This window comes from Lineus longissimus, chromosome 3 (genome assembly GCF_910592395.1).
Source record: "Lineus longissimus chromosome 3, tnLinLong1.2, whole genome shotgun sequence".
NCBI lineage: Eukaryota > Metazoa > Nemertea > Pilidiophora > Heteronemertea > Lineidae > Lineus > Lineus longissimus.
In genome coordinates, this window is record NC_088310.1 from 6974317 (window position 1) to 6996660 (window position 22344).

A 22344-nucleotide genomic window follows, 5' to 3' on the forward strand; every position below is an offset into this window, starting at 1 on the left:
TCGGTAATCGACTTTCCCTTGTCAAATTAGGCAGACAGGAAAGACGCCTTGTTCATTGGCGATACGCTCTAGGGAGGTTTGCCACGGCTCCTTGGAAACGGAACTTTCAAAGATGAGGATGAGACGCTGAAGCACGAAAATTGTCCATCCGTAGGCTATGCAATATTGTAAATGTCACTGATATAACGCCGTGTAAAAATAACTGTGCTGTTTCTCGATGGAGTTCAACCCCGGAATAAATGCCCAATATTTTTACATATTTTTGCACATTATTTTGCGTGTTACCCAATTCTTTGAAATCCTTCACAATGTATGCAATGTACAATGTACCAAGAAGCCACATACTTGTTTTTCAGAGGCCAAGCAACGCCGAGAGCTCAATGCAGCAGTTGGATACACATGCCTGCGGAGGGGATATCAAGTCCATGACAGTTGTTGCAAATCTTACCCGTTTTTGTCTCTTTGGCTGCTTTTTTGAAGGAGCGCAGGTTGGATTATCCCCGATTATCAGGGATATTGGGACTTTTAGCTAAACATGAACACTTTTTTTATATTCGTTTCCTCGAAATGGTCCAGAGGGTCACATGTAAACTATAGTCTACACGACAAACAAAAAAGGTAAACAACACCGATTGTATGCAGTATGATACAAGATTTATTTACAGAGTCGCATATCCAGTCAAAACTACGCAATTAGAGTCTGAGTGAATCACATTCACAAAGCTAAGAATCTACCAAAAGGTCTACCGATCTGTAATTTGACACTTCTACGTATAAAACAGATAAAATGCAGGACATTTCCACCATTGCCCACTGTTCATTGTCACTCGTAAAACAAAGAATCTCTACTAACTTGACATCGTCTAAAATGCAATCCGTGATTGGTTGAATTCAAATGTCACGTGACATCATGCGCACCAATAGGATCAAAGTTTAAAATCTGCCAATATCTGATTGTTGCACATTGCTTTCGACGCAATTCACATCCTTTTCGAACAGTACATGCATATTCACTCAGTATATAAGGCGTTCAATGTACGTATTGACGTCACGGGCACATGATCACATGACGTCACGGCATCGGTCCAATCACTGACACTCTACAGCCTCCGTCTAGTTCAACTGACCAACTGGAAAACGAGAAGAGATTCCTCTCAGGTTTTGAGATACTATAATATTTTTATAACTTGTAAAATGATTTCTGTAGGTAAGACTCTTATCGCTTCACCAATTTCATCTTTTGCATTGTTGACCGTTCTTTAATGTATGTGGGATTCCGTCGATTGAAACTAAAGGTGTCACTTCCTCAATTCGAGTCAACGTATTCTGTTTATTTTTACCATAAAAGCAATCTCAAAGAGTTACTTCAGCTCTTGGAAGGTTTGCTAATGAACACGTGTGATAAAATCGGACAATGAATTATCAAACGCACCATATTCCCCTACTTCTGACACGTTGTTAACAACATTAGTGCGATGAAGCGTACTTTGTTTGAAGCGAGTTCTGGTGGTGTTAATAGTGCATTTTGGCTGTTAGACGTGCGAAGTGATGTGTTAAAAGTTACATAATGCGATTATCACACATGATCCATCACGAGGTAACACCAGACTCTGATGTGAGCATCGACTGCAATGTTATTGCCCATGTGTAGTGCCTCACGGAAAAAGAGTCCTTCCCCATTTCATTGTTCTATGACAGATTGACATGGGTACTGGTAGATACATGCCATAGTGAGTTACATTTAAAACACAAAATATCCAAAGACTATTGTCGGGCAAAACACTATTTCCGAACATATTTCAGATTCCCGATCAGCATCTCTGACTTGTAATGGTAACCAAAGGGATGGATCACAAAAGTCAAATGGTGTTATAGCGAGTGGTGTAACCAGTGTGTTACGGAGAGCCAAAATGTGTTAGATGGTAGGCAAATACATTTGGTAGATTATTTGATAGTGAACAGTGGTCGGTATCGCCAGCCGATAGGATCATAATACCACTATTACACGTTAAACGTTAAATTAATTACGTTCACTAGTATGAACGTTAAAATAACTAAACGCCATACGTATTTTTTGAAAAATGTACATTCAGCGTAAAATAGTATACACCGAACGTAAATTGAATGTGCATGTACATGTAGGTTACAGCCAACGCTCGGGAAGGCCGCCCCATGGTTAGTGGCAATGAATGCCTAGGGCACACTTCGAGTCTTGCCAATAAGGATCTTCTCTCCCAAATATATATCACCGCATATTATCACTCTTATTATAAATATTCATCTGTCGTGCTGATGACTGCTGATGTCGTAAACGTGACTGTCTGAGACATCTTTTGGGTGCATATAAAAGCGAGTTGCGCTGTGCATTGCTAAATGGCAGCGTGTAGCCACATGTAGTGCATCCCTCAAATCGGCTTCATGAAGGTTAAAAGATCTGCAAAGACCGCTGACATTATGACTTTGGTTATTGATATGCAGGAGGCTGTAGAGTATCAGGTATGACAGCAGTAGAATACAAATTGTTATTTAACAAGCACAAAAATATGTAAACGGTTGTTTTTAAGATATTTAAATAACTTTGTACACAAAACAACAACAAACCCTTCCTTACGATAAGGAAATACGTTTGATAAGTAATATACAATTGTTACACTTTGCAAACAGGAAGATGTTATAGCCAGTACACATACACCAGTATACATACACTAGTGCCACAGAATGTTAGACCATCACGCAGGTATAACTTGAAAAGTTTCCACCCGTTCCCTAATCCATCACTGACACATAACACCATCTTGGAACATTTTAGAAACAATATAATAGCTCTCACCATCGGGAAAAGGATGAACGATAGTTTGTGGCAGTCGTTGATAACATATACCACTACTGTCCACATGGCTCATTCCAAGATTGATTCCGTGTGGTAGTCAAAATCAGAGTCCCATGATTTTCACCCCTTCACCAAACTCTTGTGATCACCCAATCCAAACCATTGAAATTCCTAGCTGTAAAGTGATTGGTCAATTCAACCGCCTTGCAATGCAGTGAATGGTCGATTCCTTGCTGAGAAGTGATTGGTTATCTCCATCGCCTAGCAGTGCAGTGATTGGTTATCAAGCGCCTAGCTGTGAAGATACTTACTAAACGGATTCGGCCCCCGGCGCTTTGGATTCTGTGGTAACGGAGGTTGCTGGTCATTAACATCTGTATCGACGAAACGACAAAGAAAGGTTACTGCTAACGGCTGAATTTTTATAGTATTATAACGGGAAAGTTTATTTTTGGCGACATTTTCGGGAACCACAAAATATAAAGAAGTGCGAAAATTAGTGGCGGTTCAGTACTACCTGTACATATTGTATTGATAGCATCCTGAACCTCATACTTTGCATACTTTTTGGCGGGGCATCTTCCCGGAGACTGCAGATATACCACCCTGATCTACTCGCACCCTCACCTGTATTTAAGCCCATACAATCCGTCCATTCGTCCATGGTTATCTTCTTGTTTTTATCAGCGTCACAGAATTCCACAAACGACCTCGCACATTTACGTAGCGACTTCTTCTTCTTCACTTGGTCATTTTTGCGTATTTCCATTTTCAGAGTCCGTATTTCTCGTCGTTCTAAAGCCTGAAAGAAGATTCACAACCATTTTGGTAAAATACACAATGAACTCTTCGCCTACTATAGGATGGTTAACTTTCCAGATATTCAAGCCATTTTAATTAACACTTAAAACGACAGACCAAGCTTTTGTAAATTAAAATGCTAACAAACATTATACAGTACATGTATCTCGAACAATCGCTATTCGTTATCAATATCACCAGCTCCAAATATTGAGTTTTAGTTTTGTACTTAGATATTAATTTTTATAACCGGGTGATGTCAAGCTTTTGTTTCAAATCCAACGCCATGTGATGCAGCAGATTACATTTCCCGATGTACTCTACTCTGCACAGATTACATCCAAGAGCAAAAACAAGGACTGGAATTCTGGAAACCGCATGTACCTGATTACTGTTCTGGTCCAGATTCTTCAGCTTCCATCTGACTACTCGCTCCTCCAAGGAGTGACTCGGGTCCGAGTCGGGTAACCTGGAACGGAGACACCTTTATGAGATATAAGCATCTGAAATGGAAGCTGTCTTTTTCATGACAAGCATACAATAGATTACCAATGGCAAATTTTTTATCTTAAGGGAAGGGTGCAGTGTGATGACATGGATGACAATTGCTGCAACCACAGAGTATCAAGAAAAAAGAAGAATTTCGACATGAGCCTATGGGCGGATATTACTGTAAAGGTAAAATGCCCGCGCCGATGTATCATTTTTGATAAAAAAACCGACAATCACGATTTTTTGGATAGATTACGAAATTTCTTTAGTGTTTTTAATCAAAAATATTTTTCGCAACCCGCGAAAATTATTTTGGGCTGTTTACAGTTTACAATTGTATAGAACTTTCTACGAACACCTCTGATGGTTCCTTTTTTTTTTACAAAGGGACTCTAAATGACTCGCTCCATTTGTAATAGCAATCACAGCCCAGCCAATATGTCCTTACCCAGCATCCGAATTGTTCTTTACCCACTGAACCATATCCTGCGTCATCGCGTCTATCAAGGTGGTCAGGAACCTCTTTTTCTGCATGGCGGGGCACCCTGGAACAACGACTGCAACTATTAAAGTGCTTACTTTTGAAGCACATCTACCGACATGTACGCATGTTACGTGAGAATATTTTCTTGTTGGAATAGGCGTCCAATTGTGGCTTCAATGCTTTTCGGCTCGAGTCTACATACCTGGAATAATTTTACTGACAGCCTTGACACAATCAGGCGTAACCTTATACGTCGAAGTACCCGGGATGGGTTTCCCCGAGCCGGCGTCCACGCACCAACAGTAGCCTGTCGATTCGTGACATTGGGCCCGCTCGAACTTGCCGTCCAGCGAACATCTCGGAATGAATATCCGGCCGTTTGGGTCCGTCTTGTGCATCTCCAGGGCCACTTTCCTTTCGTGTGAGCAGTCCTTTACCTCTGGAAATGTAACGAATTATGTTCAAACTGGAATTACAATTCTTGGTTACATTCAAACCAGTTATACCAAATATCGCAAGTCATAATTTTGCGGGTCTCTAACGAATGGAACTAAAACGGATGCTACCCTTAGATAAATACTTCGGTCTTTCGTCAAAGAAGGAAAGGTCTGCACGTTCGGTCAATTCCTGAGTTCTGATATTGTCGCTAAAGGTATAACGCAGACGCAGGCTTGAGATGTGTTCCCAGGAGTTGTCCGAGTTGTAAGGGGACGAGAGAAGTTCCTTGACAGAGTAACTTGTTCATTACCTTCGTCATTATCTTCATCCTCCTCTTCGTCTTTATCGTCACTCGCACTTGGTCTCAGCTGTGCACTCCAGAGAGCGGCACCAGCAAGATCATCTGAAAAAGGGGAATTTAAACATTTGTAACTTGGGAAATGTTCCTCATGCTGTCATGTACATGGCGGGTGTGCCTTTTTCAAAAAACCTTTCTCATTTTTAGTTTAGGCAGGAGGAGGAAGTAACGTATTTTCCTCTTGGTTCAGACAGAAAGAAAAGTACGTGTATTCAAAATGACGTCGTGAAGTAGTACATGGCATCTGTGTGCATTGATGTGTACTACACGCTGTTTTCTACACTGTAGAGGTTATAATTGTACCACTATAATACCTAGCATTCTGACTTTAGGAGGCTAGGCATGCGAAAATGAAGACGGGCCACTAACATGACAAAGAAACTGACAGAGGACAAGAATCAGAACAGGGGTCTCATTAGGGTCACACGGGAAAACATATAAGCTTCCATCCATGTTGGATATATTTTTTGGTATATGACAAGGGACGACCATGTTCTCTCATTACTTTTTATCAGTTTGGGAATGACGTTTTTATAGTACGTACCTTTAGGCCTTTTTTCATGTTTTCCAGGAGCATTTTTAAAACATCAATATACCACCTGACCTGCTCTTGTTTTGCTTTGTTTATGTAGCCAATCATTGAATTACCAACAGTGCCGAGTATGCATTTAAACTAGCATTCTCTATCTCTATACCAGTTGGTACGTAATGTTCTTGCAGTGCACTAGAAATTAACACTTTCATTGTTCGCTCATCTACATGTACATGTTTTTCAGATCTTATCGATTATAATTTAAAAACCACCTGAAACCCTACTAAGACTGTAAAGATAAAACGTCTGTTTTTGATTGACGAGAGCTCAAAGATTGTGTCATCCATCATACATGCAGCAGCACTTGCATAGTCACAAAGGTCGATTTCTTCTCCATAGACGGCGCTGCGCATCCTTTCTTACCTTTTATGATTGGTTTATCCTTCTTGGTATTAGAAGAAGGAGTAGGTGTCGTCTGGTCGTCTACATTCAGCAACAAAAACAAGCGAAAAGAGACTGTTTAAACAAAGGGGTCAGTACCTGCTCCTGGAGGGGAACAGGTTTGAAATATTGCACTTGCCCGGCCTGCCTGCTGGTTAGTAATTAGTATGGTTAATGGAAGTGGAGATTCTGATGACGAGAGAAACAATTTGACAAATGCATAGCGAAAGATGTTAAAGCTTTTTGTTATTTTAGAGGATGGCTATCCCACATTCAACTGAGCACACTTCTTACACACAAGGCGCAACAGTCGTGCTAACAAACTGAGGACTAGTTCCTCGGACATATGCTAACAGCCACGCGTCGACCCTTATTCAGGGTCTCGACACGTAAAGTCACCCACACTAGATGCAAGTGCGCCGTTTCATACACCTCATACAAAAGTCACACATTCCTTATATTGCACTTTTTGATTTTATAGCTGCATTTGCCATTGAATAAAATGCAATCAGGTAATATTTTGATTATTTTTCATTGTCTTTTTACAGTTCATTTTTTGAAATTATTAGAATTTAATTTTTCTGTCTTTTTCTCATTTGGCAGCAGCTATAATTATAAAGTTAATTGTTAGACACACTAGTTAACACACTAATTACAAGCCAGGAAACAGTGCCGAGCAAAAGCAAAGAGGAACATAGTATAGTACAAGATTGACAGTACAAAAATGAAGGCCTGTTTCCACTACGGTGGTTTACCGCGCTCACTGGCCTTCGTCTTCAGTTATCATGGCCGAGCCAATTGCTGCATCATAATAATGCAACACCTGTGAAAACAGCAAGTTTTTCCACGTTTTCCCCGTTTCAGTGGAAATAGGCCTTACCACAGTAAGCCTGGTCCCCTGGCGGAAAACTCAATCTACTCTCGTCTATTTTTCATAAAATCTGGAACAGTCTGCAATACATTAAAGGTCTGTCTCCACATTAATTATACGCTGCGATTTATATGGTCACAGGCATTGGACGTTTTCATACCGGCCAGCAATGGCAGTTGAACTACTACTGGCTCGAGCCCAAAGCCTGTGAAAACAAAGCGCCAAATTAGCAAATTTCTCGTGAAGCTGTAATGTGGAGACAGGCCTCTAAGGCTCTGTGTGTGTCCTTATCCTCTTATTTTATTTCAATTTCAGATTAATGCGACAGAATGATACTATACGGGCTATTGGTAACATCTGTGAAAGCGATACATGTCGAAAGAGTAAAACTATGAGAACATGTATGGAAAAAGAAAAATTGAAAAAACTCAAATGCGACAAAGAATAATTGTCAATCAGATATACCACCAGGGAATCAAACCGCATTTTTGATGAAACTGATGAAGAACTTATTCGATCAGTGCGAGCAAAGCACCCATAAATCATTGTCTTTACAAATTGCACCAGCATCGTATGCTTGAAAGGCACATAGAATTTCAGTTGGCCCATGACTTGAAGTCTTACCAATATATTTATGAAGATCTGAACTGAAATCTTATTTCTGATGACTACTTTGGCACATTGTGCGTCTGAACGAAAAACAGCTGACGTCAACATTAAAATACGGGAACCAACAAAAACAACGAAAGAGTGGATAGAAAAGGAATTAGTAACATAGCCTTCGGAACTTTTTTCGACCTCGTAAGAAGAAGCAATCAGTGCGTGGTGATAGAGCGCCCAGAGAACAAGTTATAATATATAACGATAGTTACATTTTCTTCGTATTGAAATGCATTTGTCGTGTTTGGAAGCCTCCCTACTACCTCGTCTTGCGACATCAAAGAATTATAGCAAACAATAATTTAGTCACAAATTTCCTGTCGTACGCTATATGTTCCGTCATTGCAGAAATCTCCGATAGTGAGAAACGTTTGGTTTTCACTCCAAAGCAGTTACGAAACATACTAGTACATTGCAATGCCCGTGAAAAGATGTTGGTAATTCAGACGACTGCCTGTATGACCTTAAATACTTTTCAGAGGCTATTGTATACCCCAGCTTCTACAGGTACGTACAAAAAGTGTGTATTTGAAATCCTAATCCCGATACCAAAATTCCCATGCCGTGTTTCTAAAAAGTGCTGGTAATATCAGACTCCGGAACTACATGTAGATATCTAAGCTTATATGTTAATGTTAAATCGCGAGACTATGCTTTGAGATGGAAAAAAGTTCCGGCCAAAGAGTGTTGTCATGATAATTCATCACTATGAAACAACCTTGAGAGAATTTCACGACACCACAGCTGAAACAAAAATATTTTTTAATGTGACAGAAAATATTCCAAGTTCGCACGTAGAAATTGAATTATGAAGAGGGAAAAAAACACCACTGCAATATCCAGCGGACCATAATGGCATAAAAAGTCGTTTCTGTAACGCCATTTTCCGCCAATGGCTATGAAGTCACCAGCAGGATTGATAGCTTTCACCAGCACCAGCTTGTTCCAGCGTTGCTTGGTGAAAATGGTTGCCCATTGCTTCAATCAATGCCTGCTCAGTGGGCTACAGCATATCCCTCGACCGTGCCCGAGACATCCAAGCAACGATCATGGTGGTAACTATCTATATCGACGAAAGGAACAAGATAGAGGCATAGGTTGTGGTTGCAGGGCTTCAATATTTTGTACTTCCCTGGCATCTCTTTAAGATGAGATTTATCAACGAACTGAACGATTTTGAATTAAAAAAACGATATGTATGTCGACTTCGATTTTCAACGGTCGAAAGTTCTTCACGGATACTCATATATCTGTGAGGGGGACAAAAAATTCGTTCAAAAAAAAATTATAACTTGTCAAGCAAGCAAAATATTGACTTACTATTTAAGTCCACTCCCAAACAGACCGACCATTCGTTGCGGGCGATCTTCCGGTTCTTGTCAAGGTCACAATGCTTGACGAAGTTGCGTGCGCAGGGTTTGGGCTTGACTAACTTTCGCACCAGTCGTGTGAGGGCGCCAATCTCCTTCTTCTTCAGCTGGTTGTCCTGGTCAGTGTCGAGCTCGGTGAACTTCCACTCAACCACTCGTTTTTCAGGTGTGTCTAGAATGGAGTCAGACTCTGACTTGATCGGAAGCTCTGCAAGTAGGGTTTTTGTACCGTGGTTCTTAGGCTGCCAACGTGGCATTTCAAGGTCACCTCCGGAATCAAAATGGCGGCCATAGCAACAAACATGGAGGGCGGGATGCTGGCTAATCTAAGTCACTTGCAGAGCATTTCCATTAATTAGGCAGACGCAAAGCTAATCGCGAGAAGCAACAATCTTTTGACGCGGCAAAGGAATGTTTAGCAAACAAAGTAACCTTAAGATGCGATCACTATTGTCTGGCGCAGCAGGGTTTAGCATAATGAATGAAATGACCTTAACATTAGATACATCAAAACATGCAAGCTGCAATAAATGTATGTCACAAGAAATATTTACTCACCGCCACCTAAAGAATTATTACACCAGTATTAGTTATCAACTTTTTAAAAATTCGTCTTTTAATTAAATGATAACTTTAAGGGATTAAATCAATATTTTGTCTTTAGAGGCTTCCGACAAGTAGTTCGCGCTCCAGAACACAAAACGATGTGGACTAAAAACATCATTTACAAATGGACTTAGATGAGTAGCACAAACATCTTTACTCATATACCTGTAATGCCCGCTGTCTTGTTTGGTTTTGCGCTCTGTAATCTTTGGTACTCCTCAGTGAACAGGGTAATGAGATTGGTGTTGAAAGTAGATCGATCGGAATGGTTACACCCTGTAATGTTAAAGAAATGCATTTATCATGCAATGCAGATGCCAATCGGTCTGACTGATATTGTGAATTGTACAATTACACGTGCACTTACACGGAGAGTATGCTACATATTGGAAGTTTGAAATAACTCACGCTTTTTTGATTTGTTTCGGCTTTTTGACCCTCTTTTTCGTTTGTTTCGTTTCGCTGCAACGGAAAATACCAATTCAAAATCAACTGTCATATGTCTTGTCAGTGTTTATAGACAATTCGCAACTGCTGACTCTTGGAATGCAAATTATTTGAAAATCAGTCCACAAAACAACCTTTTTTGAATGTTGGAAGTTTGAACGAACAGAGTATAGACCTTTAAAATCACGACGTTTCTGCGTATTTGAGCAACACAGCTACCTCACGGCTTTACCTCACGTTGCAATGCAAGTAATGGCTACCTTTCATCTTTCGGGTAATCGAGTAATTGACTCACAGGTGAAGATGAAAGATATACGCAGGATACCAGTGTTTTAATCAACGTTCTCCATCAACAAGAGATTGCATCTGATAACTTAGCAGTCGGTTATCGAACAGTTAAGATTGCCAATTATTGGTTGTTGATTACAAGCCTCGGGAGATGACTAATATTGACTACCAAATGGACATCGAGGGCCAGCTTCTAAACATTGTCTGGTTATCAAAAAATTGCTAGTTCGGAGTTGGTAATCAAATACTGAAATAGTTCATAGTTTCTATAATGAATTTGGCAGAAAGGAGTGGGTCGTCTTGGTGTCAGTCAAAGGGTTAACTGTTAACTAAATCCCCTACACGCCACAAACTAATAGACATCAAACTGCTGACCTTTACAAACTTTTTGGACTATTTCTCTCGTGTTTGCCCTATTTTAGCCAACAACAACTCTCCTCATATCCACCAATCGGAAAGCTTCTTGCAAGAACTCACCCTTCCGCCGACATTTTGGCTTCTTTGACCTTACGGATGATCCGGGAACTGGTTTACCATCGTCTGTCACGCACCAGCAATACTGGGTAGCTTTGTGACACTGGACCTTTGCGAAAGTACCATCGGAATTGCACTCGGGTATATAAATCCCTATAGATGGCGCTTCGTTCTTCTTTTTAAGTTGCTGCGCTTGGTGGCGCTCTTTAAAACATTTCGATGCTGTGGAATCTGAAATCATTATGAAAACCGTATATGGATTACAAATTACAAATTACAAATTAATGGATTGATACGCTGTTAGCTCACATGTATTTAACTGTGATTTGATTAGCCGGCCCGATATTGTCTCTCTGGATATTGATTCTCCAGGGTGACTTGCGTATCGGCCATAAAATCATCTCATCAAATATTGAGTAGCATTCCGCGAAGTTACTATTTATAGCTCACAAGGTCATTTGCATAAGATATTGATGACGTTTTAGTCACGTGACAGTCGGTCATCGACACTTATTTCTACGCATTTGAGCTTATTTCAAAGTCAATTATCTTTGACCCTGCATTGTTTTTAGCATGAATGATACCATAGAGTCAGAAAGAATTATGTAGTATTTCCAACACTCGGACATGTGCCAGATTGAATCTAACTGCCCGAGTTAGAAAGCCTGAATCCATTACGAAACGGCATGTTTGTCCGACATTGCCTGTAATTCAGCGATGGGGAAATAGAGGGCAGCAGCTGCAGTGACCTCATCATCGCGGAATGCTATTACACGATAGGAGCTGATCACCCAAATATTTTCTATAATACTGTGCAATTCGGTGTATAATTTCAATTGCATTTCGATATTGACCTCCGACCCTCTTAACCCAAATCAACCAACTCGTCCATTGAGACCAAACCGCGCAATTAACACCTGTTGGAAAGTTCCCTTTCTCCATTGAGAATCTGTTTACATGAATGTCCAGGTGTGACAGAAATCGGTAAAAGTGTCGACAGAAGACGATGAGAATTGGTATTTGTAGCAAGTGAAGTGGCTGGCGAGTGGCAAAGAGTGGCTGCGCTGGGAAAAGAGCAATGCAGTATCGAATGATAGTTGCATTCGCTTCTGTGTAGTGTACATATAGTGTAGTTTCCAGTACAGTACTAAGTGAGCAGGAATTTAAAAATTCGTTCACGTGCACTGTTACATATAGTTAAATCTCGGATGCAGACTTAAATGTGATGTACACCTGCACTTCAGCCTGAGTTGAACTGTTTCAGGGGTTCGACTGCAGGGTGGGGGAAGCGAACATCAACTCCTGATTTCCCCAGGATGGAGCATATCAGATTTGTGTGAATTTTAACCATTGAAGTTTCAAGATGTGTTCATATGACCCTGTGGAAATGCTAGTGAAAACCTTCGTCCAAGAGTGGCAGCATCGGTGGGTAACTTAATGCACTACGTATCCTTAGTGTCAGTGTTTTACACTCTTACGTCATCCGAATATCGAGAAGTATTTTCTCGTCTACATGGAGTTAAGTTCACTTTACAGTCATTTACGTTTTCAGAGTACAGTGGGCATTTAAAACAATGAAGACGAACGAATCTCGAAGGATATTGAAGCTGAATTTGAGAAAGAGCCACATATGCTATTTTTACCTTTGTAGGTTGTATGTTGCATTTGTGCAGCTGAAAACAAAGAGTCTGTATTTTGTACAAAATGGCCGATTACTACTTCCGGTAGCGCCAAGTCAGTCGTGACTACCCACTCCAGTCTGCATGGCATCCTGAGATCAGGTTTTTGCTATACTCCTACCTCGTATACGTTTGAATTATCGAGAGGGGGAGTATATTGAAAATCACTGGTTCTGTCAGGAGGGGAGATTGGCTATTCATTTGAGTTGAAATCAGGTTTGATTGACAGCTATTCTTTGGAACTGTGCGTTTTGTAACACACACGTTGGTTGACTTATCATATAAACATGGCTTAAATTGATAAAAGTAATAAAGTAATGACATTAGTTTAGATTTTGTCACGTTCAATACTTAATATAATAACCATTATCTTAATCGTATGTGTACTTCTGGTATCCGTATTTGGGTAATTTCAAAATTGAACTGTTGGTCTTATAATAGGATGTAGTTTACAAAGAGCTCACATCAGATTATTCCTATAGCTGTCATAGTTTCTGTACAATTTAAGCAAGCTGCAAAAAAATGTGTAAACCACATACCACTCTGGTAGTTCTTGGTATTAGGCTTTAAAACAATTTGGAGGTGCACACCCTTTGACTTTCTCTTAACTTTGCAAATACCAGAAAGAAGAGATCCTCCAACGAAACCCCATTGCTTTTAAGTGAAATCCAGACGAGAAGATGACATTGCCACTATAATGATAGTGAATGTAGAGAACGAGACACCAGCTTCTGTAAACAATCAACCCTAAACCCCTAGCCTATAGCTCCTGGTAAAATAAGTCTACAGAAAAATCCCAATTACCATTTATTGGGAAAATCACTCCGGTAGACCGTCCAATCAAAGGTGCCGAATTCTGCATGCCTGGTGTGTTTGTTTTAAATGAGCCAATCGGTGAGCTCTATTGCGGGGTTACTTCCGGTCAATATTGATTTTGGAAATGAGTGAATGGTGTAATAAGACAGAGGTATCGGTCGTCTATCTCGAAAATTTGAAACGAGCCTTCGTGGAAGCAAATCTCATCAACAGCCTTACCTGAGCACGGCCCTTTTTTAACTACTTTTATATCTTTGCCGTCACAATCATGTAATCTTTTTATTTCACATCTTGATGGATATGTCTGTCCGTCCGAGGCACATATCGGACGGACCTTTACACTAGAACAGTCTCCGGGACACGTCACCGGAGGGGACGTGGCTGAGTCTCTCTTGTTCCGGACTAGAATCTGCAAATATAAAGGAATAGCCATGGTGAGAAGGTTAATAGCCCTGATCATGCAGTGGATGAACCTGAGACGGTTCTTTAGATCATAACCTAGGATCACAACAATCAAAGTCATGACCGTACAAAGCAATATGTGGTGAATATAATCATATCGATTTGTCCATCGAACCTAGACACCATTGATATGTAATATAACACATCTACAGGAAATATTAGTTCAGGTTTCTTGCCACATCACGCCATGTTGAAAATCATGAATGGCGATGGTTTTAAACAGTGACCTATCAGGACCCAGTTCCATTCGCAACCAAAAAGGACAATTTGATTTTATTCATCTCGGTTTTCCACCTTTCTTTTCAAGTCACGTCTGGCCTAAATGTAAAATTGTGATATTTAGATAGCATTGAGAGAAACATGCCGTAATGTGTGCTGTTTGTTTGTTTTTTATATACAGTATCAGACAAGTTGGCAAACAGGTGCGCGGTCTTTGTCCCTTTACAGATTCGTCGGCACGTAATGCGCTCGCGGTATTGACACAACGTGCTGTCATACCGATACCAGTTCCATGCCATTCCTAGTCCATAGTTGATCTCACGCAAAAACATTCCAGACGTCTTCGAAGGAAAACTAAACAACTATTGCACTGATATCATAATATTTGATGAAATAAAAAAATATTCGAGAGTCAATTTTCGATATTCGCCTTTAGAAATGCGCTGTAAAATGCTCTAGGTATGCCGGGGGGAGACGAGCCGTATTTTGCGGATGAACGGCTGAGACCGGGCACGGAACTCCGCAACACAAGATGCCCCGAACCGCGTAATGCTCGGAGTTCAGGATTTTGATTCTCCTGGGTGATCCTGAGTCCATATTGTATGATCAACGATTAAAATGTTCACAATATGACGTCTGAATTCGTTGTCGCTAATATCTTGCTGGACATTCCTCCCATTCAAGCTAGTCACCGATATTTTGATTGAAGTCGGAACACCCGGTTATAAAATGGAGCAATCGCTAGAAAATAGGTCAGAGGTTAGACCGTGATATGATGAGTCCAGAAAAACGAGACTTCATTCATCTCATTCTGGTGTTCCTGATATTTTTAAATGATTTGTTTTCCGAACAATGCCGCGATGAGCACATACGCCACATTATGGTCCCAACATCAAGTTAACATGAGCAGATTGTCATGTCAGCAATGTTATTCACGTAAAAAATGACAAGTGGGATGGTCGGACCAGAGGCGTACGAAATGACCCCAGGGAATCCTTTTGGGGCTGGTGGCTATCAGACATCCGCATGGGGCACGGACAATCAGTGAGACAATTCACCGTGTCTGGCTTACCTATCTATAGCTACCTGCCTTTTGGAACTGATATTCACTGAGCTTAGATTTCTTTTCAGGTCCAATTCAGATTTTCGCCAACATCACCGACGTACTTTTCTGATATATTCATATTTGCGCGCTTTTGCTGAAGAACCGAAACGTTTGAAGACCAAGGAGGTTACATAAGCTCACACGATGACAATGATGATGAGAAAGATGATGTAACTGCTTCCAGATGTCAGAAGGTTTATTCATGTATATAGTAGCCAGAATGCCAACGAGTTTAAATTTGAGCATGAGGAAAATGAACTGCTTTTCGTTGAAACCGCTTCGAGTGAGCTATTAATATGAGTCCGATCAATGCGCTGATTATCACAAGTAATGTTTTCCCAAGCAAGGTATACTCGACTGAATCTCCCCACGGCCACCAATGAGTACACCAATTTCTTCCTACGGTGCCTCATCCCTCACGCCACTCTGATCACGTACGCGTTTCCTCTTGCAGATCCTGGTGGTAGTATTTAGACAAGTTGTTACACTTCAACAAACGAGGAGGACTTTAACCTGCCATATTTTCCCAATGTTCGGTATTCCCAGGTGGAGGATTTCTAATCACTGGACCACCTGTCCGTTAAGAAATTTTGCCATGTTGCAAATTCGTAGCATTCTCAACAAGATTCCTTTGGGCAAATGGAATTCTTAAACGTGTAATATATATATCACAACAGTTTTTCTCTCTGATTTCACAAATAAGAATGTCAGTGTTGATAGCAACGGTTTTTCCATCTCGACCACCAAGTATACCCCAGCTACCTTTAAAATGGGAAAAAATAAGACCATGAGGTTCAGGATCCTTCTATTCGTGGATGGGCTTAACCATGGCGTGAAGTCAATGGCGATGGCATCGCATCGCAACACTGCTGCGATTTGGAACCATACCTTTAGTAACTCCAAATTGTATTGCCTTCTATCACCTTCCCAGGCTGACTCAAGGTTTTGAGTGAACATCCAATATCAGAACTGCCTGCAGCAAGCGAATCCTTGACGGTCGCATATTATGTTTAGGCATGACCAATATTGACAAGGCTTAGCATTCACTGGCGATACTGCATGGCTGTCCATAACATACCAAAAGACCGGTTCCTGATATAGTATAATATTTCTGTTTACATGGATCTAGTTTTTGTCAGACACGCAATATTACTCCACATTGCAACTAACGTATACAGAGGCATTCTTGAACCATGATATTGTATACAATGTATAATTTTGATGTAAATTTTGTGTCGAAAAAATTGTGAACAAGATATTATACTGTGGTAAAAAAGTCAATTGAATGTGTGACATCTGGCCTATCACATTCTTATTCTTACAAAGTAACAGACCTGCTGTGCCAAACAATTATAGAGTACATGTGTTTTATAGATGGCAATGAAAACTTAACTAAGATAAGTAGGGACTCCCAAGTCAAAGTAGGAAAGTATCATCGAATATTTTGAAGAGACGTAAAAAACCGGTGGTTTAGGACTACGATTTCGTCCGTTCACGATATGAGATAAACACGTTATTAACCTTCAACATTCAGGCAGACCTGGACTCACAAATTTCAGGGCCGTATTTGACTTTTTTCGAGGGGGCGAGTGCCAGAACACCACTTTTCGTCCCAAAAGGGCCCAAATCTGCTTGCATGAAAAACACGTGTTAGGCGACGTCTAGAGGGCCCCATCCCCCCCCCCCCCCCGCCGCTAAACACGGCCCTGAATTTTATCTCATGAAGAACATGAGCGTCAGCCACGCAACAAACACAAAAAGAAGGTGTAAAAAGTGTAAAATGCCTTCTTATAACTGCATGTGACACTCAAATTTTGCGTTGCACTGTGTAAGAGCATTGACAAAAAAGTCACCGAATATGCAAGAACGATGGGATTTTGGAAATAACTGCAGGATGATAAGATCTAATCTGTCCATCAATGACGTCATAACAAGATGGCTCAACAATACCGTCTGCACCCACGACTGCCCATTGTTTGCCTGGTTGCATTAAACAGAGATTTTGATCGGAGTTGGTTCCAGGTCAAGCTTGATGGCGTGACTGCCTTATATGATTTTCTTTCCATGTGGACTAGATAAGAAGTGTGATCTATTCCATTTAAAGTGTCCTAGTACAGGTTCATGCGCAGTTCCTTCAAGCACAGTTCGGTGTCACTACACTTGATTAAGGATTTACCAGCAAACGTCCAAATCGTCGTTCATCAGTGATGTAGTATCCTTGGTTATATCAATGACATCATTCTCAATACATGTATATGACTGATTAAGTTAAGTAATGAGCGCCAGTAAATAAGCATGGTCATAGTTCGTGATCGTACGTCTCTTGGGACCAATTATCTACAGTTACATGTACATGATCCACGACAATCTGCAGTTCAAAACAAATCACTGGCCTTGGCTTTCCATTCCAAGACACTTCCAAGACACAAGGCTTAATCATTTGACCGATCGTCCGAATCGGATTCAAGAATACATCCTAAGAGAGTATGTCATTATATTCTGGTTCTTCATTGTGCAATTGCATCAGCATCCAATTAATCTCTTAAGACGAGAGTCCCTTCCTAGTATTTGTTTTGTCGTTTTCGTGAGAATTAGAGAAAACGAGCTTCGCCTAGCTCATGATTGTGCTCAATCCTCGAGAGCCGAGCAATGATGAGGTCATTGCATTCTTGGATCTATACATCATGCCTGGTGACGTAATGAAGGAAGAGGTTGGAGCCTCCGGTTGACATACACTGTCAAAAACGGCCCCCTCCCTGGCGTTGGAAAGGATCCAACCTTGGAGGGGCAGGGGCAACCTCAACCGGTGCACCCGTTCCGAACAAGAATCCTTCCCACCAGCTGCATAACGCTGTCAGCAGCTCGCTAGCATTGTTTTACTCATGGATGTCGTTGCTTTTGTTTCGTATGTGCTCTCAGCAGAGAAGGAGTTTGATCTGTGGTAACTGACCAAAGCGATCCACCCCATCAGCCGTCGGGAAATGCATTAGACTGACCTTCGAGAAGACATCTCAGTTCAATACACTGTACGAGAACCTCTAGCATTTTCTCAGCTTCTTGTTTCCCCGACTACGCCGGCCCGGGCAGCCGGACCATGGGAGCCGTTCGAGCAACAGGCCATCTGTGGCCATAATCAGAATGCACCTCATACAGGCAATCTCCTTGAATCACCCCAGAAGGATGCTTAGTGTTTCCGAGGCATTTTCTTGTTGTCGGAATACATTTGACAAACGATCTCAAGTCATGTAGTTTGTTGGCCGAAACGTTCAGCAGGAGATGACGTCCCAAGTATAGACGGCTCAACGAATCGCCATAACAACTAGCATGATGGCAGTCGTAGCGTTTTCATTCTGCGAAGTATGGCCATGGACGAGCTGTTACCACTGGGACTTTGAGTTGGGCACCCTTCTTGATATACATGTTCTGGATGACGATTGAGAAAAGCACATTCAGTTGTTCCGCCAGGTTATTGCCCAAAATAATGTTAGGCAAATTTTAGTTTTTTTAAATGTTTCAACCAGAGATATCCTTTAAGTTTATGTACATTGCACATCAGAGTCGACTCTTGGTTCGCGACCACGAGTACAGCGGCTTCCACCGTATGTTTTGGTATCGCTTTCCGACGGGCCAGGTGGACTGAGTCACGTGGGATCCAACACAAGTAATATAGTTAGACAAGCGAATTAGGCGGGGAGTTGAGCTTTCCCACCTGCTCCGTCGCTGAATCAGGCTGGTTATCTCTTGAATTTCAGTGTGCGTTCAGTTCATTTTTAGCTTGCCTGAATTTCCATTAACCACGTTGCGTAGTTTTCTTAATCAAATACGGTACATACGCAGAATATTTTTTAGTGGATATTGACTTGTTTTATCATGATTGTTGAGGTGTAAACGGATCTATTGGCCGATATGCATCGGGTTGGTGTACTTTGGGAGATTGATTGCATAGCATTTCGAAATACGTTAACTCTTGGATGGGAGAAGTGCTTCCTTTTAACCACCAAGAAGGCAATAGGTTGCACGAAATCATGCACTTCCGGTAGACGCCTGACATGAAAGTTTGAGTCAAATATGGCTTACGTCCTTATGCCAAAGACCTCTCTGAGACCTCTCCTACAGAGAATGGCCCAAGCTCTTGAGAGATGCCATATCGTCACGCTCCTAAACAAATTACCTATCCTAATTGAGTTAGGGAATTTGTTTAGGAGCATGACGATATGGTCAGATGTCTTTAGCAATGCTATAAAATTCACAATTAGGGCTTTTTTAAGTAGTCACGGAATTTCATTTAAGGCAGGAATGATGAGCTCGTCAGTCTTACGATTGCAATCCGGTGACGTAGATATCCTAAGTGTTGTAGATACTATTACTTGTCTAGTTATACCGAGGTCAAGCATGTATCATGTTGCAACCTGACGTAACGTACAATGTATAGACAAGTATGGAATTCCGATTTCCATTGTTAATAGTGAAAATATGCTTGAGATTTGGCGTATTCTTTGTTCAGTAGAAATCAGTCACCTCTTGCAACCAATGTAACGGACAATGTAAATACGGAAGTTTTACTGCTTGCTGATTCAGTATTCTTGACACATACTTGAATGGTTTCTATGCCCCCCCCCCCCCCACACCTACACACCGAAATACCTATCCCCCTTAGGTTCTTTATCCCGCCGCATTCAATTATGTGCGGAATACGTATTTTGACGATATTTCGGGTCTGAAATGACATGGCTGGGACAATTTAAAGGCCACTGGTATTCACAATTAATTGACAGGATGTGAACTTAGTACTGGCAGCAGTGAACTGTGAATTCAGGTACAAATGTATGCACAATTGATGAGGATAATCAACTTTCTGCATGGTTGGTGTGAAATCCACTTAAAAATACAATATAAACGTGTTACAGATTACTATAGCGCGAGTAAAGAAGCTTACTGGTCCACCCTGTATAATTCAGAAGATTATTGAAAATGGTGTTCAGCTTGGTAGAGAATTGAAGTGAAATTCTTTGAGAATACCTTTGGAAGAAAAAAATTTACTTGGCAAACAAACATGACACTGACAGTTGATCTGGGGCACAATTGAGAATGTTTTCATTGAAGTAATACCAAAACCAGATAATCTTGTAAATCCAATTCAGATTGTTTGATGCCAATTTGAGACCACTAAATTTGTGTTTGTACGATCTAATTTGTCCCCGTTTCGAATGTGCGGTCGGGGCGATTAATCTGTGATAAGCCGCTCGCGCTTTTCAAGTCGTTCGACCGCGGGACAATTGGAACAATCGTGTCGCGCTACGGCTCCGTGACAAGCCTCCCAAAACAGCTGTGGGGAAGGGGCCCGTAATAGCCCTGGGGGTGCATGTTTGCATTAGGCATCCCACTCAAGAGCACAGCTGCATCGGCTTGAACAGTTCAATCAAGGTGCGACCATTATAGGACTATTCACTTGACAAATGTGCCGTTCCACGCAATGAATCGCCAATGAAAATGACCCCGGGGCTAGGAAGCCGTGCTCAGAAAGCTACCCGGCTATTTTCAGTTTACGGGCAACAAGACCAGTGTTTGATTAACAGTTAATTGGTTCAATTTAGGAGCTGGAAGTGCATCCTGCTGATGCGGACAGAAAAACCCACTACATCATAACCGTAAAACAGTTTTCGTTAAACATCTAATTGAGAGTTCAGCATAAATGGGGCAATATGGAGGTGGCAAACATATCAGAAATATTCAGTTTACCATTGTTGACGTCAAAAAACTTCTGGAATGAACTTTAAAATCCTATTAACGCATTGTCACAAACTGGAGGCGATTTTCACCACGTTGTTGGAGAAAACCGGAAACCTCCCGCTCGCTCTCTCCTGGCGCGTCCTCAATGCAGAGGTCCACGTGCGATCCTGTTCATAGAGGAAATAACTCCGGAATCGGGCCACTAGTTTTTAAAAGAAAAACTATTGTTTCATCAAGGGACAAAAACAAGTCAAAGAAATGTGTAGTTAAGGGGGGAACCCACGAGACTCTAAAAAAACCATGGTTGCGCGGCGAGTAATTAGCCAGGTCATTTGTCACCCTGCGCGTGATATCCAAGTGTGCTACAAACATAACGAATCAATTAAGAGATAATTAGTGTGTTAAGACACGCTTATATAGGTTGCCAATTCAGCCTATGATACCAATGAATTAGTACTTTAAGTTGGCATGTGTATGATGTGATATATACTGATATTATCGGTATTGGACTGTATTACAATGGAATGTCAATAAAATGATAAAGTCGAATGCCAAAATAAGTCATCCTTATTCACAAGCATACACTATAAACCTGTACTTTTTATGCAGTTCTAACAGACTTCGTTGCGTTCGGTGTATAGAAGATTACTTACCGTTATAAGTTTTGTATCTTCGCTGTACACAGACAGAACTAGAAGTCCCAATAACTGGAAGAAAAGTATCGTCTGCTTATAAATATCCATTGTTTTTAACATTATGTACACACGGACTCGTAATCCAATAGAATTTTCACCTCCCCTCCAGTCAGACACTTCTTAAAAGGAATCACAATTTCGAAGTTCCGACATGACAGTATTTTATTAATGCTCCACTGATTATATCTCCAAGCTCGTGGCCGACATGCTGTCCCGACGGGGATTGAATGAGCTATGCCATTTCTCTTTCCAATCAATGCCTTACATCGACTCGGCCGATGATTGCGCATGCTAGTTACGTCGTCTGCTATTAGCGTCGGGGTGAGTCACGTGACCGGGATTGCCAAGGCCGCCTATGAATATTCATTAGGGAAGCGGCAAACGATTTTATTTGTAGCATATTTTTATAAAAAAGGAAATTCACATGCTCCAGTTTGCCCGATCTTAGACCTTTCTGAATATTCATGCCAAGCGCCAAATTGAACACAAAGGTCTTTCGAAGCAGTTCGTTAAATTTTAGGTTGGCGACACCAATTTTCATGACGT

The 22344-nt window shown here is 41.1% G+C and overlaps 1 protein-coding gene across 7 annotated transcripts; it reads right to left on the reverse strand.

Moving 5' to 3' along the window:
- Nucleotides 1-640: 640 nt before the first annotated feature.
- LOC135485608 (SPARC-related modular calcium-binding protein 1-like) lies at nucleotides 641-22090 on the reverse strand. Of its 7 annotated transcripts, XM_064767820.1 has the most exons (14): nucleotides 21757-22090; nucleotides 13807-13996; nucleotides 11096-11323; nucleotides 10292-10345; nucleotides 10049-10159; nucleotides 9228-9485; nucleotides 6359-6451; nucleotides 5356-5448; nucleotides 4810-5046; nucleotides 4572-4686; nucleotides 4016-4115; nucleotides 3458-3632; nucleotides 3142-3204; nucleotides 641-1130 (listed from the first exon to the last, which is right to left on the reverse strand). In XM_064767820.1, the coding sequence occupies exons 1-14, from the start codon at nucleotides 21856-21858 to the stop codon at nucleotides 1114-1116; spliced, it is 1836 nt and encodes a 611-aa protein (XP_064623890.1). In that variant the 5' UTR covers nucleotides 21859-22090; the 3' UTR covers nucleotides 641-1113. The 7 variants fall into 7 exon arrangements, with proteins under 7 accessions (XP_064623890.1, XP_064623896.1, XP_064623895.1 ...); XM_064767826.1 differs by having other exon boundaries at nucleotides 641-3204; nucleotides 9228-9449; XM_064767825.1 differs by having other exon boundaries at nucleotides 641-3204; nucleotides 6359-6418.
- Between the last annotated feature and the right edge of the window lie 254 nt (nucleotides 22091-22344).